This window comes from Carlito syrichta, unplaced genomic scaffold (genome assembly GCF_000164805.1).
Source record: "Carlito syrichta isolate Samal-C Ts95f unplaced genomic scaffold, Tarsius_syrichta-2.0.1 Scaffold302319, whole genome shotgun sequence".
NCBI lineage: Eukaryota > Metazoa > Chordata > Mammalia > Primates > Tarsiidae > Carlito > Carlito syrichta.
This window is the reverse complement of record NW_007246415.1, coordinates 10,363-25,104: the sequence shown is the minus strand read 5'-3', so window position 1 is coordinate 25,104 and position 14,742 is coordinate 10,363. Positions and strand designations below refer to the sequence as shown.

The window sequence follows — 14,742 nt, the reverse complement described above, 5'->3', positions numbered from 1 at the left end:
GCTCATCTTGACTATCAGGACATCCTCGACACTTCCTCGCACTCTTTCTGCCATGCCTACAGTCTCTGAGATGGCCAGACAGAAATGGCAAGGAGGAAGGCCCAGCAGGTAAGACTCTCCCCAAGGTGTCCTTGCCCCAGCCCACCAGAGCGTTTCCTCCTCTAAGGAAAGGCTGGGTGGGACCAGGGGTGACCCAAGTACCCGAGACCCTCTCCAGGGAACCCTCCAAAATGTCTTGCCCAGCCCACAACTTCCCAGAGAGAAGGGGCTCAACTGCTCAGGTGAGGGTGGAAGGCTGCACTTTGAAGCTGGCAGTTTCAGAGGGGGCCAGCCTTGCTTAGATGGTGGCCACAGTCACTTACACACGCACATGCATACACACATGCCTGCCAGCCATCGTGCCTGATATCTCACCATCTGCATCCTTTCTCCAGTCAAAAATCCAATCACATTTATGATTCAAATTATTATTCTACACAGACCACCATGTCAGGCAAAAAGTCCAAGGAACTCCCAGCAGGGCAGCACAAAAAGTTAAAAAGAACTCAGATTTCAAACCCAGACAGTCGTGGAATAAGGCTCTGGCTCTGCCAATTTCTGGCAGTGAGAAACTTGGGCGGGTCACTGCTCCTCCTGGAGCCTGTTTTATACTCATAAAATAGGAATAATAATAATAGTACATACTTCCCAGGGCTGTTTGAGGGAGAATAGAAAAACAATACACATAAACCAGTAAGCTCACTGCCTAGCAGATGTTAAGAGCTCAGTAAGCACCAGCTGCTGCTAATATTATTATTAGACTGAAAGGTACACCACATATCAATGGCTTTTTAGGAGTGTTTCTAATCCCGAGGTTTCCTGAATGGGAAATAGACAAGAGGTCCAAAATGTATCTACAAGGATGTTCAATGCAGTGATTTCCACAGAGGCAAAACCTGGAGACCTAGCCATCGCCAGCTGCAGAGATGGCACACTCAGGGTATGATACAGCAGGCAAGCTGGGTACCGTGATCACGTCACGAAGGATGCTGTGAGGCATCAGGGAAAAAGAGTAGAGTCAGCTGTAGAAGAACACATACTCTATGACACTATTTGACGAAACTAGCTTGTTTACACATATGCAGTCATGCATGTATGTACTTGTGTGTGAACCACAAGCATCCAGCAAGTGCCCTGGAGGCTGAGGAGGGAGACAGCCATTCTTTTACTTCAGACCCTTCGATAAAGTTTGAATTTGTTTATTTTTAATGAAGTATATGTGTCACTTTCAATTTGAGAGAGCATCAGAGGATGAAGAGAGAGAAGAGAGAGAGGGTAGTGCTCTTTCTTGACTACTCCAAGTAAGCTCTCCTGGGAGAGCCTCTGTGCCTGCTGCTTCCTCTGCTGGGTCATCCTCCTTCCAGATAACTGCACCTATATTTCTTCACCTCCTGCAAGCCCTGCACAAATGCCACCTCCTCTGTGAAGCCCTCCCTGACCAGGCTATTAAAATAGCAATGCCATCCCCCTCCCATACCCATCTCTCACCCTCTTCCCAGTGTTTCTGTTCTCTGCCACTCCTTTCACTCTGTGGCATGCCCCTTATCATACTTGCTGGTTAATGGTCTGTTTTGCCTCAACTAGGATGGCAGCTCTGCACAGCAGGACTTGGTCTCTCCTGTCCACAGCTTCCTTCCCCAGACCCTGGCACGGTAGTGCCTGCGCCCTGACAGCACCAGATCACCAGCCAGAGAGGTCAGGCTTCAAGTCATCTACCTTGGGGGAGGTCACAGATTTAAAGAGATGGGGTCTGTTGGCAATGTTGTGACCCTTCAATACACTCATACCAGTGTGCAGGAATGTACCTGCAAGGACATTCAATGCAGTCCTGCTCCCAAGTTCTAAAAACTAGGACTAACCGACATGTCTGTCAGTAGAAGGCTGGATAACAGTTTGTGATGCATCTAAATTACGGGGCACTGAGCAATTGTAAAAAGAATGAGGGCTGGGCACGGCTCACACCCGTAAACCCAGCACTTTGGGAGGCTGAGACGGGAGAATCTCTTGAGCCCAGGAGTTTGAGACCAGCCTGGGCAACACAGTGAGATCTTGTCTCTACAAAAAATACAAAACTTAGCTGGACATGAGTGGCATGTGCCTGTAGCCTCAACCTACTTAGGAGGCTGAAGTGGAAGGATCACCTGAGCCCAGGAGTTTGAGGCTGTGGCAAGCTGTGATCGTGCCACTATACTCCAGCCTGGGCAATAGAGAGAGATCCCAACTCAAGAAAAAAAAAAAAAGATGAACCTGGATTCCAGACATACTCATGATACGCGCTCACATGAAACAGTAAGTGGGGGTCATGGTTATCACTTCATACCAAAAGCTTATGAAGGCTAGGCCCAGACTGTTGATAGCTCTGTTAGGAGTGAGGGGTGGGGTGAGTGGGGCACAGGAGACCTCTGCTTTTTGTCACACACACTTCCATGTGACTATTACTAACTAGCTGTGTGACACTTACATTTCCTCAGGCATGTCTTAGAGGGATGGAAGAATGTTCGGAAGCTGGAAGAGAGAATGTGCAGCCCCTCCTGGTTCTCCCTGCCCCTGAAGACCCAGCACAGAGGGCACTGTCCTGGGTTCTCCAGTCCCTGGTCCCTGGAGCCAGGCCTGAGGCAGGCCCACTGCACCCTAACTCAGAGGTGGTTTGCATCTTCAGGAAGGGGGTCGGCATCACAGTGAGTGGTGATAAGGGCCAGAAAGGAAAAGGCATAGGAGGAAGAGGGAACAGGTATGAATCCCCCCCACCCCCACCACCACAGGCCTCAGGTGACAGGATGGTATTCTAACAACGGGTTCTGGGAATGCCACTTTCCTCCCAGCCAGGAGGGACCCTGCCCCTCTTCCTAGCGCCCCTCCACCCAGGCACTCCCCCCAGTGGCCACATCCTCTCCACACCGCCTCTCAGGCTCTGGGAGATGCCCCATCCTGATGGCCGGCGCCTGGCTCACATCCCAGGTCCTCGCTGAGCACTGCCAACCTTCTCCACCGACACGTTGGACTGCAGCAACATCTTCTGGAATTCTCCATTCCTTGTCTCAGCCTCTTTGAGAACTGACTGCTTGCCGTGGGGATTGCTGGGCTGCCTGGATCTTCCCGCACTGAAAGGCTTCTGGAAAGAAGAACAGGCCTCCCAGGTCACCACGAGGGTGTCTCCCTTCCCCACGGGCCCCTCAGCAGATAACTGCCTGAGCAAAGCACGGCAGGATGTCCGGGCTCCTGCACCTCAGCTCGGAGGCTGGAGAGTCTCCATTTTTAAGGGACTGGCAATTTTGCTCTCTGGACAGACTTGAGCTTGCTTTTGGGGAAGACCCTTCCTTGGTCCTGGCAAAGACCATCCTGGTTAAAAATGGAGACAGAGGCTCCTATGTACCACTGCCTTGGAAGATGTGACAACAGGAGTGGTGGTACCCTGGTACATCAAAGACAGGTGTGTCTTGCAGGAATATGAAATATGCCCATCGACAGCAGCGTGCGTCATGCAGATCATGTCGGCTCTAGGTTCAGACTGCCCCAGGCCTGGCAATTACTGCATGCTAGGCAAGGCAGGGCTTCGCACTCGAGCCAGGTCCCAGAAGCAGGAGTCAAATGCCACCCATGGGAATATGAGGGGCTCCTCCAGCCCCATGCAAGAGACTACAGCACATACTGCTGATACTGTGCTCACTGCAAGGTCCAAGGCCCAGCATCCCCAGCGAGCAGGAGGGTGTAACTCTTCTTGCCCTTTCTCCCTTCTACCCACAAAGTAGAATTGTCAGTCATTCTCAGAAGGGACAATTCTGGAGCAGAGACAGGGTTCAGAGGAGGGGGAGAGTGGTTGCCAGCATCTGGGCCTGCCTCTGCAGCTTGGTACCCAAGGTAGGGAGGCCCTGGCTCATCTGGGCCAGCGCCGGCAACCTGAGCCCAAGGAATGAGATGCAGCCCAGGATCTAATGTCTGACCCTAGGTTTCAACATTGTGTTCCCTTCATGTCCTGCCTCTGTGCTTTCAGACTTGTGGGCCTGGTACTGGCTGTGCTCTGGGAAGGGACCATGCTAACAGAGGCCTGCAGCAACAGAGTGGGTGATACACAATGGGACTAAAACAGGGCATTCTCTACCCAGGCCCCCATCACACAAAACAAGTAAAGGCACTGGGAAAAGCGCATCCAAATAATAAAACGAACACAGTAAACAAATACAGGTGCCAGAGGGTGAGGGAAGCTGCTGGCCGGGCCCCCCTTGCACCTGCGGGGTTGTAGGCCTGTCTGGCTCCTTGTCTCTCAGGTGTCTCGTCACCGGCGGGGCTGACGTCAGGTTCCGCCTCAGTTTGGTGTTGGCCATAGCCCTGGAGCCAGGGCAGGGGAGTTTCCTGTCAGCCTTGTGTGCCCAGTTCTGCTTCATGCAGGGTCTGCTGAGTCTGTGGTTCTCAGCCAGAAAGTCATCCACATTCTCCACCTGCACCAGGGAGAGCATGCCCCCTGAGGCACTGCATGTGCCAGAGGGACATCCAGGCCTCCCAAGCCCACACCAACACCTTGGGGCCCTCCAGCCATCAGGGCATATGCCCAGAAGCCTGGCACCCTAATGGTATCAGACCTGAGCTTAAAACTCCATCCCTGGGCAGCCGCTAATGCCCTAAGCATTCACAGGCAGGATGCTGCTCCCATGAGGTACTTGGTTTCTCCAGCTGCAAAATGGACAGTGGTATCCAACTATTTTTGTGGTTGTCTTCCAGCTCAAGGGAAGCACCAAAATGTAAAACAGATGAAAAGCTGAGCTGTCCTGGGGGAAGCCCCACCTACCAGAGCCCCTTCCCCTGCAGTGGCTTCCAAGTGCCTCTCTCTGACATTAGGAAATCACAGGATGTGGCAACCCCCAGAGACCCTGTCTAGCGATCATCTTTAAAGATTTGGTAAATCAGAGACTATAGGGGTTTCCTGAGTCCGCGCCACAAGCCAGGTGAGCTCAGAGCAGTAATGCGTGACAACAGCAGTGGGGAGGATATGAGCCACCTTCTGGAGTAGGTGACCCCCTAGAGGGCACAGGACCAGTGCCAGCTGCCTCTGCAGACTGCCCATATCAGACCTACTCTTGCTTGTGACCTCAGGCAAGAGGCTTACCGCTCTGAGCATGAGTTTTCTCATCTGTCCAATGAGGAAAACTCTAGAAGCCGCAACCTACCTACCCAGCTTCCAAGACCCTCCAGGCCCAGGTGTCCCTCCCTGCCAGCCTCTAGATCTCGCTTCTGCCATCGTACCCTCTTGGGCTGCAGAGGAAACGGGCTCTTAGAGGCGTTGAAGTTGAAGACGGGCTTGAAGGCTTTGGCATTCCAGAAGAGGACATCCCCACTGTAGGAGGAGGTTCCTAGGAACTGGTTCTGTACTTGGCCATGCTCAGCACATCCTCTTTGTGAAAGGTCTGCCAGGGGTAGCACAGGAGCACCGGCTTGGTCTTGTGGAACCTGTGCAAACAGCCAGAGGCAGGAGGGCTGGGCTCACCTCTAACGGTGGCTGGTGGGGGCCCTGAGGCCCACCCAGAGGAGGATCCTCTCAGGCGTCAGACTGGGCTGCAGCCACACCCCACTGGCCTCATTCACATTACTCCGTGCCTACTGCAAAAGCCCTGTCCTAGGGACTTCACAAGCTCCTCTTACAGATAATGAATCGTAATTCATCACCAGCCAGACACCCGAGTAAGGACTAGGTGTGCAAAGAAGTGGAACTCAGCCTTACAAAGGCCCCCTACAAAGAAAGGGGCCCTGCACACGGTGTTGCCTCGCCTGGAATGCTCATCCTATTCCCAGGACTTCCCTGAGATCGGCCCCACCCCTTTCAGATTATACTCCACCCACAGCATCCTCAGCCAACCCTCTTCTGACCACGCCCTCAAGAAGAAATCAGGTTTCCTCCCACCACTCTAGCAGAAACCTCTACTAGAAGTTTCACAGTGCTCACTATACTTTATAATTATAAATGAAATTATTTGATTAGTGTATGCCCTTTTGATACAGATCGTATATTTGTGTTCCTTCAAAATTAATATGCTAAAGCCTGATCTCCAATATAAGGATGTTGGAGGTGGGGCCTTTGGAGAGTGACTAGGTGAGAAGGGCAGAACCCTGATAAACAGGAGGAATGCCTTTATAAAGAAGCCCCAGGTCAGGCTCAGTGGCTCAGTCTGTAATCCCAGCACTTTGGGAGGCTGAGGCGAGTGGATTGCCTGAGCCTGCAGGTTCAAGACCAGCCTGGGAAACTTGGCGAGACCTTGTCTCTACAATTAAAAAAAAAATTAGCCCAGCATGGTAGCATGCACCTGTTGTTCTGGCTACTTGGAAGGCTGAGGTGGAAGGATCGCCAGAGTCCAGCAGGTCAACATTGGGGTAGCCATGAGTGTGCCATTGTGCTCTAGCCTGGGTGACAGGGTGAGACTCCAACTAAAAAAAAAAAAAAAGCCCCAGAGAGATCCCGCATCCTTTCCACCACATGAGGGTACAGTGAGAAGATGGCCATCTATGAACCAGGAAGCAGGTCCTCATCAGACACCAGATTTGCTAGTGCTTTGATCTAGGACTTCTCAGCTTCCAGAACTGTAAGAAATAAATTCCTGTTGTTATAAGTCACCCACTCTATGGCATCTGTCATCATAGACTAAACAGACTGAGAAAGAAATTGGTACCAGAAGTGGGTGTGGTTGTAACAAACACCTGAACATGTAGAAGTGGCTTTAGAACCAGGTGACAGGTAGAGGCTGGAACAGTTTTGAGGTGCATGCTAGAAAAAGCCCACTGTTCAGATCAGTGAGGCCCCAGAGAGAACAGAGAAACACTGCAGAAAGAGCCTCAGCCTCTCAGAGAACACCTGCATGGTCCTGAACAGAATGGTGGGATGAATGGTAAAATCCTTCTAGTAAAGTCTTAAATGGAGACAAGGAACATGTTATTGGAAACAGGAGGAAAAGCCACCCTGATTATAAAGCTGCAAAGAACTTGACTAGATTATGCTTGTGTTCTAGTGTTTTGTGGCAAACTTAGAGGAAACTGGATATTTGAGGAAATTTCTAAGCAACATATTGAAGAGGTGGCTGGTTTCTCTCAACTACTTATAGTAAAATGCAAGAAGAGAGAAATGGTCTAAAGACCAAATTGTTAATCAAAAAGGAAGCAGAACTTAAAGATTCAGACCATTCTCAGCCTGTCCATACAGAAGGAAATGTGGAAGCCTGTTCAGGAGAAAGCACTCAAGGCACAGTCAGGCAGGTGATGAGATCTGCAAGGAGCACTATGCTCAGAGACAAGGGAAGAATAACCCTGGAAGCAACTCAGAGAGGGAGGACTGCCCTCCTTACCATGAGCCCAGGGCATGAGGGCTCTGGGGCAGAATGGCATCGAGGAGGGGCCATCGATGCCTGTGAGCCCGCAGCACACCCTGCTCATCGTCACCTCACATCACAGGCTCCCCTTGCCAGCCTCCATGACCATTCCAAGTGGAGCTCCCAGGGGTCCTGGTGCAGCACAAGTGACACCCAGCAGAGCCAAGGGGCTATAGCTGCTTCCATCACCTGGATTTCAAAGGACAGTGCCTCCCTGCAGAGCCACAGGCTCAGGATCCCAATGCCCAGGCCCAGAGCCGCTGTGGGAAGAGTACATCCCAGAGTCCCAGGGTCCCCCTGCCTGGCAAAGCTGCAGGGAAGGACTGCCACCCCGAGGGCTTGAAGGCAGGGCCTCCACACAAGTGGGCCAAAGGGCAGGGCACTGAGACTCAAGATCCACTGGCATCTGCCCCGATGGGTTTTTTACTTGCCCGGGACATGTCATTCCTTTCTTCTTCTCCACTATTTCCTTTTGCCTATCCCATGCCTGTCCCGCCATTGTATCTTGCAAGCACATAACATGTTGGTAACACAGGTTCACAGCTAGAGGGGAATTTGCTTCAGAATAAATCGTACCTTGAGTTTCACCCATGTCTGGTTTAGATAATATTTAGATGTGACTTTGGACTGAGAATTTAAAGTTGATACTAGAACAATTTAAGACTTTGGGGGCTACTGGGATGGAATGAATGTGTCCTGCATGAGAAAATGAATGAATTTTGGGGAGCCAGGGGCAGAATACTATAGACTGAATTTTGTTCTCCAAAGTCATATATTGAAACTTAATCCAGGGTGAAGATTTCTGGAGGCAGGGCCTTTGGATGTGATGAGGTCACGAAGGTGCCTCCCAACTGGGATCAGTGCCCTAGAAAAGAGGCCCCAGAGCCACCTCTTGTCCCCTCCACCATGTAAGGTCACAACAAGAAGACAGTTGGCTAGGTACCAGAAAGTGGGCCATCAGCAGACACCAGATCTGCCAGCACCTTGACCTTGAACTTCCCAGTTCTTGAACTTCCCCAGAACCGTGAGAAGTGAATTTCTGCATAAACAACCCAGTCTATGGTACTCCATTATAGCAGCCCGAACAAACTAAGATACTCTCCCACTGAACCAGATGTACCAGGAGGCAGATTCCATCATTCCTGTTCACATCCATGGCCTACATCTAGAAAAACATTGAGGATCTATTAGCCTCGATGACTGATGAATGAATGAAAGAACGAGCAGCAAAGCAACAGTCACAACCCACCACCATGTTCCCGCTCAGTGCTCTGCCCACCAGGAGAGCTCGGACTGGAGGACCCAGCTGGAAAGGGAACTGCAGCTCTCCTAACCCCTCTCTATGTACACCAGCTACTCACATGGTCCCTCACCATGCTCACCTGCTCCTCTCATGACCCACTTACTGCACACACCTGCTACTCACATGACCCCTCAAAGAGCGCTACCACTACTCACATGACCCACTCACCGTACACACCGCCACTCACATGACCCCCTCACTGTGCACACCTGCTACATACATGTCCCCTTACCGTACACAACTGCTATTAACATGATCCACTCACTGTGCACACATGCTACTCACATGACCCCTCACCATGCATTCCTGCTACTAACATAACCCACTCACCAAGCACTCATGCTAGTAGCATGAATTACAAAACAGTGCATACCTGCTACTCACATGACCCCCTCACCATTCACACCTGCTGCTCACAAAACCCTCACCATGCATGCATGCTATTCACATGACCACCTCAACATGCATGTCTTCTACTTACGTGATCCCCTCACTGTGCATGCCTGCTACTCACATGATCCCTTCATCAAGCACACCTGCTACTCACATGACCCCTCACTGCACATGCCTGCTACTCATATAACCCACTCACAGTGCACACCTGTTACTCACATGGCCCTTCACCATGCACACCAGCTACTCACATGACCAACTCACCATGTGCGCCTGCTACTCACATGACCCACTCACTCATAGTGCATGCCTGTTACATGGTTGCTCACCATGCATCCCAACTATTCACATGACCCCTCACTGTGCATACCTGCTACTCACATGACCCCTTCATGGTGCACATCTCCTACTCACATGACCCCTCAATGTGCATGCCTGCCACTCACATGACCCCACACCATGCACGCTTGCTACTCATATGATCCCCTCATTGTGCATGCCTGCTACACACATGACCACATCACTGTGCATACCTGCTACTTACATGACTCCTCACTGTGCACAGTCGCTACTCACATGACCTTTCACTGTGCATGCCTGCTACTCACATGATCCGCTCACCTGCTACTCACATGACCCCTTTCCATGGATGCCCACTACTCACATGACCCACTCACTATGCATGACTGTTACTCACATGAGCCCTCACTGTGCATGCCTGCTATTCATGTGCCCCTTCACTATGCATGCCTGCTGCTCACATGACCCCTCACCGTCCGTGCCCTGAATTCACATGACCTACTCACCATGCTCACCTGCTGCGCACATGACCCCTCACCATGCACACCTACTAACACATGACCCCCTCACTGTTCACACCTGCTACTCATATGACCCCTCACCATGTATGCCTGCTACTCACATGACTCACTCACTGTGCAGACCTGCTACTCACATGACCCCTCACTGTGCCTGCCTGCTACTCACAGGACCCACTCATTGTGCACACCTGCTACTTACATGACCTCTCACCATGTACACCTGCTACTCACATGCCTTCATTGTGCACACCTGCTGCTCACACGACCCCTCACCATCCATGCCCTCTATTCACACAACCCACTCACTGTGCACACTTGCTACTCACATGACCCCTCACCATGCTCACCTGCTACTCACATGACGCTCTCACCGTACACGCCTGCTACTCACATGAACTCCTCACTGTGCAGGCCTGCTACTTACATGAGCCCTCACTGTGCAGGCCTACCAGTCACATGACCCTTCATCATGCTAGCCTGCTACTCACACGACTCCCTCACCGTGCACACCTGCTGCTTACATGACCCTCACTGTGCAGGCCTGCTACTCACACAACCCCCTCACCATGCACACTTGCTACTCACATGACCCCTCACTGTGCACGCCTGCTACTCACATGACTCCCTCACCATATACGCCTGCTACTCACATGACCCCTCACTATGCACGCCTGCTACTCACATGACCCCCTCATGAGGCATGCCTTGTACTCATATCACTCTCTCACCATGCTCACCTGCTACTCACATGACCCCCTCACCGTGCACGCCTACTACTCACATGAAACAGGTGATTCTCTGACTCCATCCTGTCACGTAAAATACTTTGTTCATATGGGCAATCCCACTAATCTGAAGATGAGAGAAAACAGGACTATGGAATTCCTCGAAAGCACAGCCCTGGGCCTAAGTGTCTTCCTCAAGGTGCCAAGCAAGAGGTCAGTCCTCCCACGCTGGTAAGAATTCCCTAGCATGGAGCCCCCCTCTCCTCCACAGAGTACTCTCCATCCCACCGTCTCGGCAGGTGTACAGGAGGCAGACACGGTGGGCATCCATGTCCACTTCATAAGGGGATAGCTGGGGACAACTGAACTAGCTAAGGTCAAGCAATTGTTGGGTGACAGGACCTGGAGCAGGACCCTGGCTTCTCAGTCATGTGCCCTTTCTGAGTTGCTTAAAGGCCCAAGGTGAGGGTGGTGGGCTCAAGCCCCAGAGTGGCCTGCTGGCTCTACTCTGTGCTACCCAGGAACTGTCCCTAGCACCCTATCGGGTGTTTCCTACTCAGGGGTGAGCATGGTATGGCCCCAGGCTCCTATGTGTGGCTGAGGAGTGAGAGCAGCTGGCGGGAAGCCCTCCCAAGGTAGGCACTAGCCCACCCCATCTCATGACGGGACACAAGGGCGCAGGGAGGCAGGACGCAGACCATGTGACACACCCTCTCCAGGAAGCCTGACGGAGCGCATCCCAGGTCGGGGAGCTGGCCTTGCCACACCCACCTCCAGCTGGTCCGAACTGGGAAAGGTCAGCAGGCATTTGCTGATGTTGTAGTTCCACATCTTCACCGTGCCATCACGTAAGCCGGTGAGCAGGCACCGCTCCGACTCATCCAGGGCCATGGCAGTCAGCTCCACTTGCTGGGTGTCGGACACAGAGAACTCCATCTTCTTGCTGCCCGTCACGACCTCCCACACACTCACGGTGCCCTGCAGGCAGCCACTCACCACCTGCAGGCAGCACACAGCAGGGCTGCAGCAAGGGCAGCCTCCAGCCTGCATGGTGCCTCCCCTCCGTGTTGCGGGGAAAACAGACTTTCGGGGCCCTCTGCTGCCCCACAAGTCACTCTTGAAAGCAGGCCTTTCTCTGCCCTGTGTCATGGTTCAGTGAAGTCCTGCTAAGTCAGAAATATCACTTATCAGACTCTATCCAAAGAAAATAATCCCTAGTTCATTATCATTAGTCAAATTCATTATCATTAATCATGACCAAAAAAACCAAAACCAAAACACAAACAGGAAATAAGCTGCCCCAGACAGAGAAACACTGAGAGTAAAGGACGGTCATGCTGCCCAAGGAGACATTCATGCCATGCCAGTGTGACAATGCAACAATGGCAGGCGAGGCTGTTGAAGACCAACTCTCCTACTAAGAACATCTCAAAAATGTTGAAAACAATTGAGAACAAAACCAAAAAGCTGTCTTAAGGCAATGATGTGCCCTGAGGCAGTGAGAGGTGCTGGTATCAAGAGTGAGGACAGGAGGGAAGCCCAAGCGGTGACCCGGGTCCATGCAACCAGATGCCATCTCTGCAGCAGACATGGCTCTGCCACCTGGGCCTCCCTCCCTCTCCACAGGGAACAATGCCAAAGCCAGCTTCTCTGGAAGGTGGTACCCAAATCAGCACCTGCCCTAGACCCTCAGAGAGCGCCTGCAACTAGCTCTCTGCGTCATGCTCCAGATGAGGAAGCCCTCAGCCAGAATTGGCCTGGGTGCTCAGCCAGGGCATGAGCACAGGAGTCAGGTGGGCCTGTGACTCACTGCAGAGAGCAGGCCTGACCTCACACCAGCCCACCGCTGCCCCAGCACCACCACCAAAGCCCCGCAGGCTCCCAACACGCCACACATGAGCTGACAGGCTGGGCAGGTCTGGGTCCTGCCCATGTCACCCGAGGCCCCCTGGGCTCAGAAGTACTCACCTGCTTGAAGATCTTGCTGTAGAGGACGGCGCACAGCGAGACGCTGTGAGTTGTGATCTTCCCTGCCTTCAGAGGCCCCTGGGCCTCCAGGTACCCCTTCAGGACCCCAATCTGTGGGCAGGGAGAGGGCCAGATGGCTGGGGAGTCAGAGGGTTCTGCCCTCAGTGCTGGCCCCAGGAGACCCTCCCAACATATCCAGGCATCGAGACATCCGGACTGCACATAGGCCTCCGCCCAACGAGGCTCCCAGACTCCTCCATGGGCCTGCTGAGACCCTCACCCTGACTCCATGCCCCCACTCCCCAGGAGGGGGTCTCCCAAACCCCAAATTCCAAGTCCAAGGTCCCTCTTACTTTGCAACTTCTGAGAAGTTAAAGTCTCAGCCAGGTTCCCCCCAGAAAGCCTTCCCTGACTGTCCCAGACTAGGCTAAGGATTTCTCTGTGTTCCCAGGAGGGAGCACCTGGCATACAACTCTATCGTAACACAGAGCACTTTTCACCAAAATTATGTTTTTCTTCTACCCTTCGACTTCCTTGAGAGATGGGGCAGTGTCTCCTTAACACAATCTCAGTTCCCAAGAAAGAGCAGGGGGTTGATAACATTCAATGACCTAAAGTGAACATCAAAGGTCTATTTAATTCAACAAACGCTGACAGCCCAGCTGACACTCAGCAAAGAGGTGCAGAAGCCCACCCCCAGCTCTCAAGAACACCACCATATGGGGAGCGCAGCGAGCACACACGGCCTTGCCGGGTGGCCAACAGGGGTCTGCAGCCTCAGAGGTGCTCCACCACGCGTGGCCCACTCTTCCTGCCAGGCAGAAGCCCCTGCTGTGAGTGCAGCTCAGCCTCACAGCTCCCTAATCCCTGCCCCATCAGGGCCTGCCCCCTGCCCTGGGCAGGAAGCTTCAGTCCACCCCTTCCTGTCTTCAGGCTCAGAAGAGATCTACCATGGGGCCAGCTGAGTCCTAACTCAGACAGTCATGCCACCAGCCACCCAGGTACCTCCCTTGGAGGGACTGCTCAGTTGTGGCTCCACTTCCTGGAGCAGGAAAGATGTTTCCATCACAGGACCACAGAGCACGAGGGTCACAATGGAGGGAGGGGCCAAGGCACATGGAGGAAGCGCTCCAACCTAGCATGGGGTCCGGGGGGGCCTCCGGAGGGAGAACCAAGGATGTACCAGGAGAAGGGCACAGAGGAAGGCAGATGGGGCCCCAGGACAGTCTCTCAGGGCCAGCCTGCAGAGTCTGGCAGCTCAGCAGTGCAGGAGGGACAGAATGGGACCGCCCTGCAGTGTCCCACAGGATGTCAGGCCCTGGCCTCCCACCTGCGGCCACACCCTGCTCCCTCAGGGACACTCACAGAGTAGGTGCTGCAGATAAGGGTGTTATCCTGCTCACAGAAGTAGGCACTGGTGATGGGGCAGTTTCCCGGGGCAAAGAGCTTCCCACAGAAGGACTGGAGGCACACGCAGTCCTGAATGTCCCATACGCGAATGTTCTGGGACGGAAATAGGAAAGGGGCCGAGGTGGGTGCTCGGGAAGTGGTTGGCCAAGTCCCTAGGTATGCCCCGAGAGCAAGGCCAGGCACACACTCCCAGGGCCACAAGTCCACAGGGGCAGGGGCAGGGCATGGCCCACCACCACCTCACCCGGTACAGAGAGGCTGTTCCAACGCCCGGGTAACCCAGGCTCTCAGGGGTAGGAGCAGGGCACAGTCCGCTGCCACCTTGCCATGCACTGAGAGGCTGTTCTTCTTATGCTTAGGTAGCCCAAGTTCATGAGGTGGGGGCAGGACACAGCCCATCACCACCTCACCCTGCACAGAGAGGCTGTTCTTATGCTCAGGTAGTCCAGGTTCATGGGGTGGGGTAAGGTGTGGCCCACCCCGAATTCTTCAGGCCCCCAGCCCGCTGGAGCGGCTGGACTCATGCTGAACATAGAGGCTGGGCAGGGCAGCACGAGCCCCTAAGCCTTGCTCCCACCCCAGTTTCACTCAGGTGGAGCCAGCCTTGGACTCAGTCCTCGAGTGGCTCCCAAAGTAGGCAACAATGTGGCCCTCTGCCTGGAATAGCCCCTCCCACACATCCCAGGGGCAGGGACTTCCCTCAAGGGGCCCACAGTCCCTCCAGACCCTCGCTT

The 14,742-nt window shown here is 53.3% G+C and overlaps 1 protein-coding gene across 1 annotated transcript in view; it reads right to left on the bottom strand.

Moving 5' to 3' along the window:
- EFCAB8 (EF-hand calcium binding domain 8) overlaps positions 1–14,742 on the bottom strand; it is a gene marked incomplete at its 5' end in the record, with an annotated part of 58,255 nt that overhangs the window by 35,009 nt on the left and 8,504 nt on the right. The window contains 8 exon segments of the mRNA XM_021711487.1: positions 3,020–3,151; positions 4,266–4,475; positions 5,278–5,399; positions 5,402–5,481; positions 10,687–10,757; positions 11,402–11,629; positions 12,599–12,709; positions 13,964–14,101. Of these exon segments, the coding sequence (XP_021567162.1) occupies positions 3,020–3,151; positions 4,266–4,475; positions 5,278–5,399; positions 5,402–5,481; positions 10,687–10,757; positions 11,402–11,629; positions 12,599–12,709; positions 13,964–14,101 (1,092 nt within the window).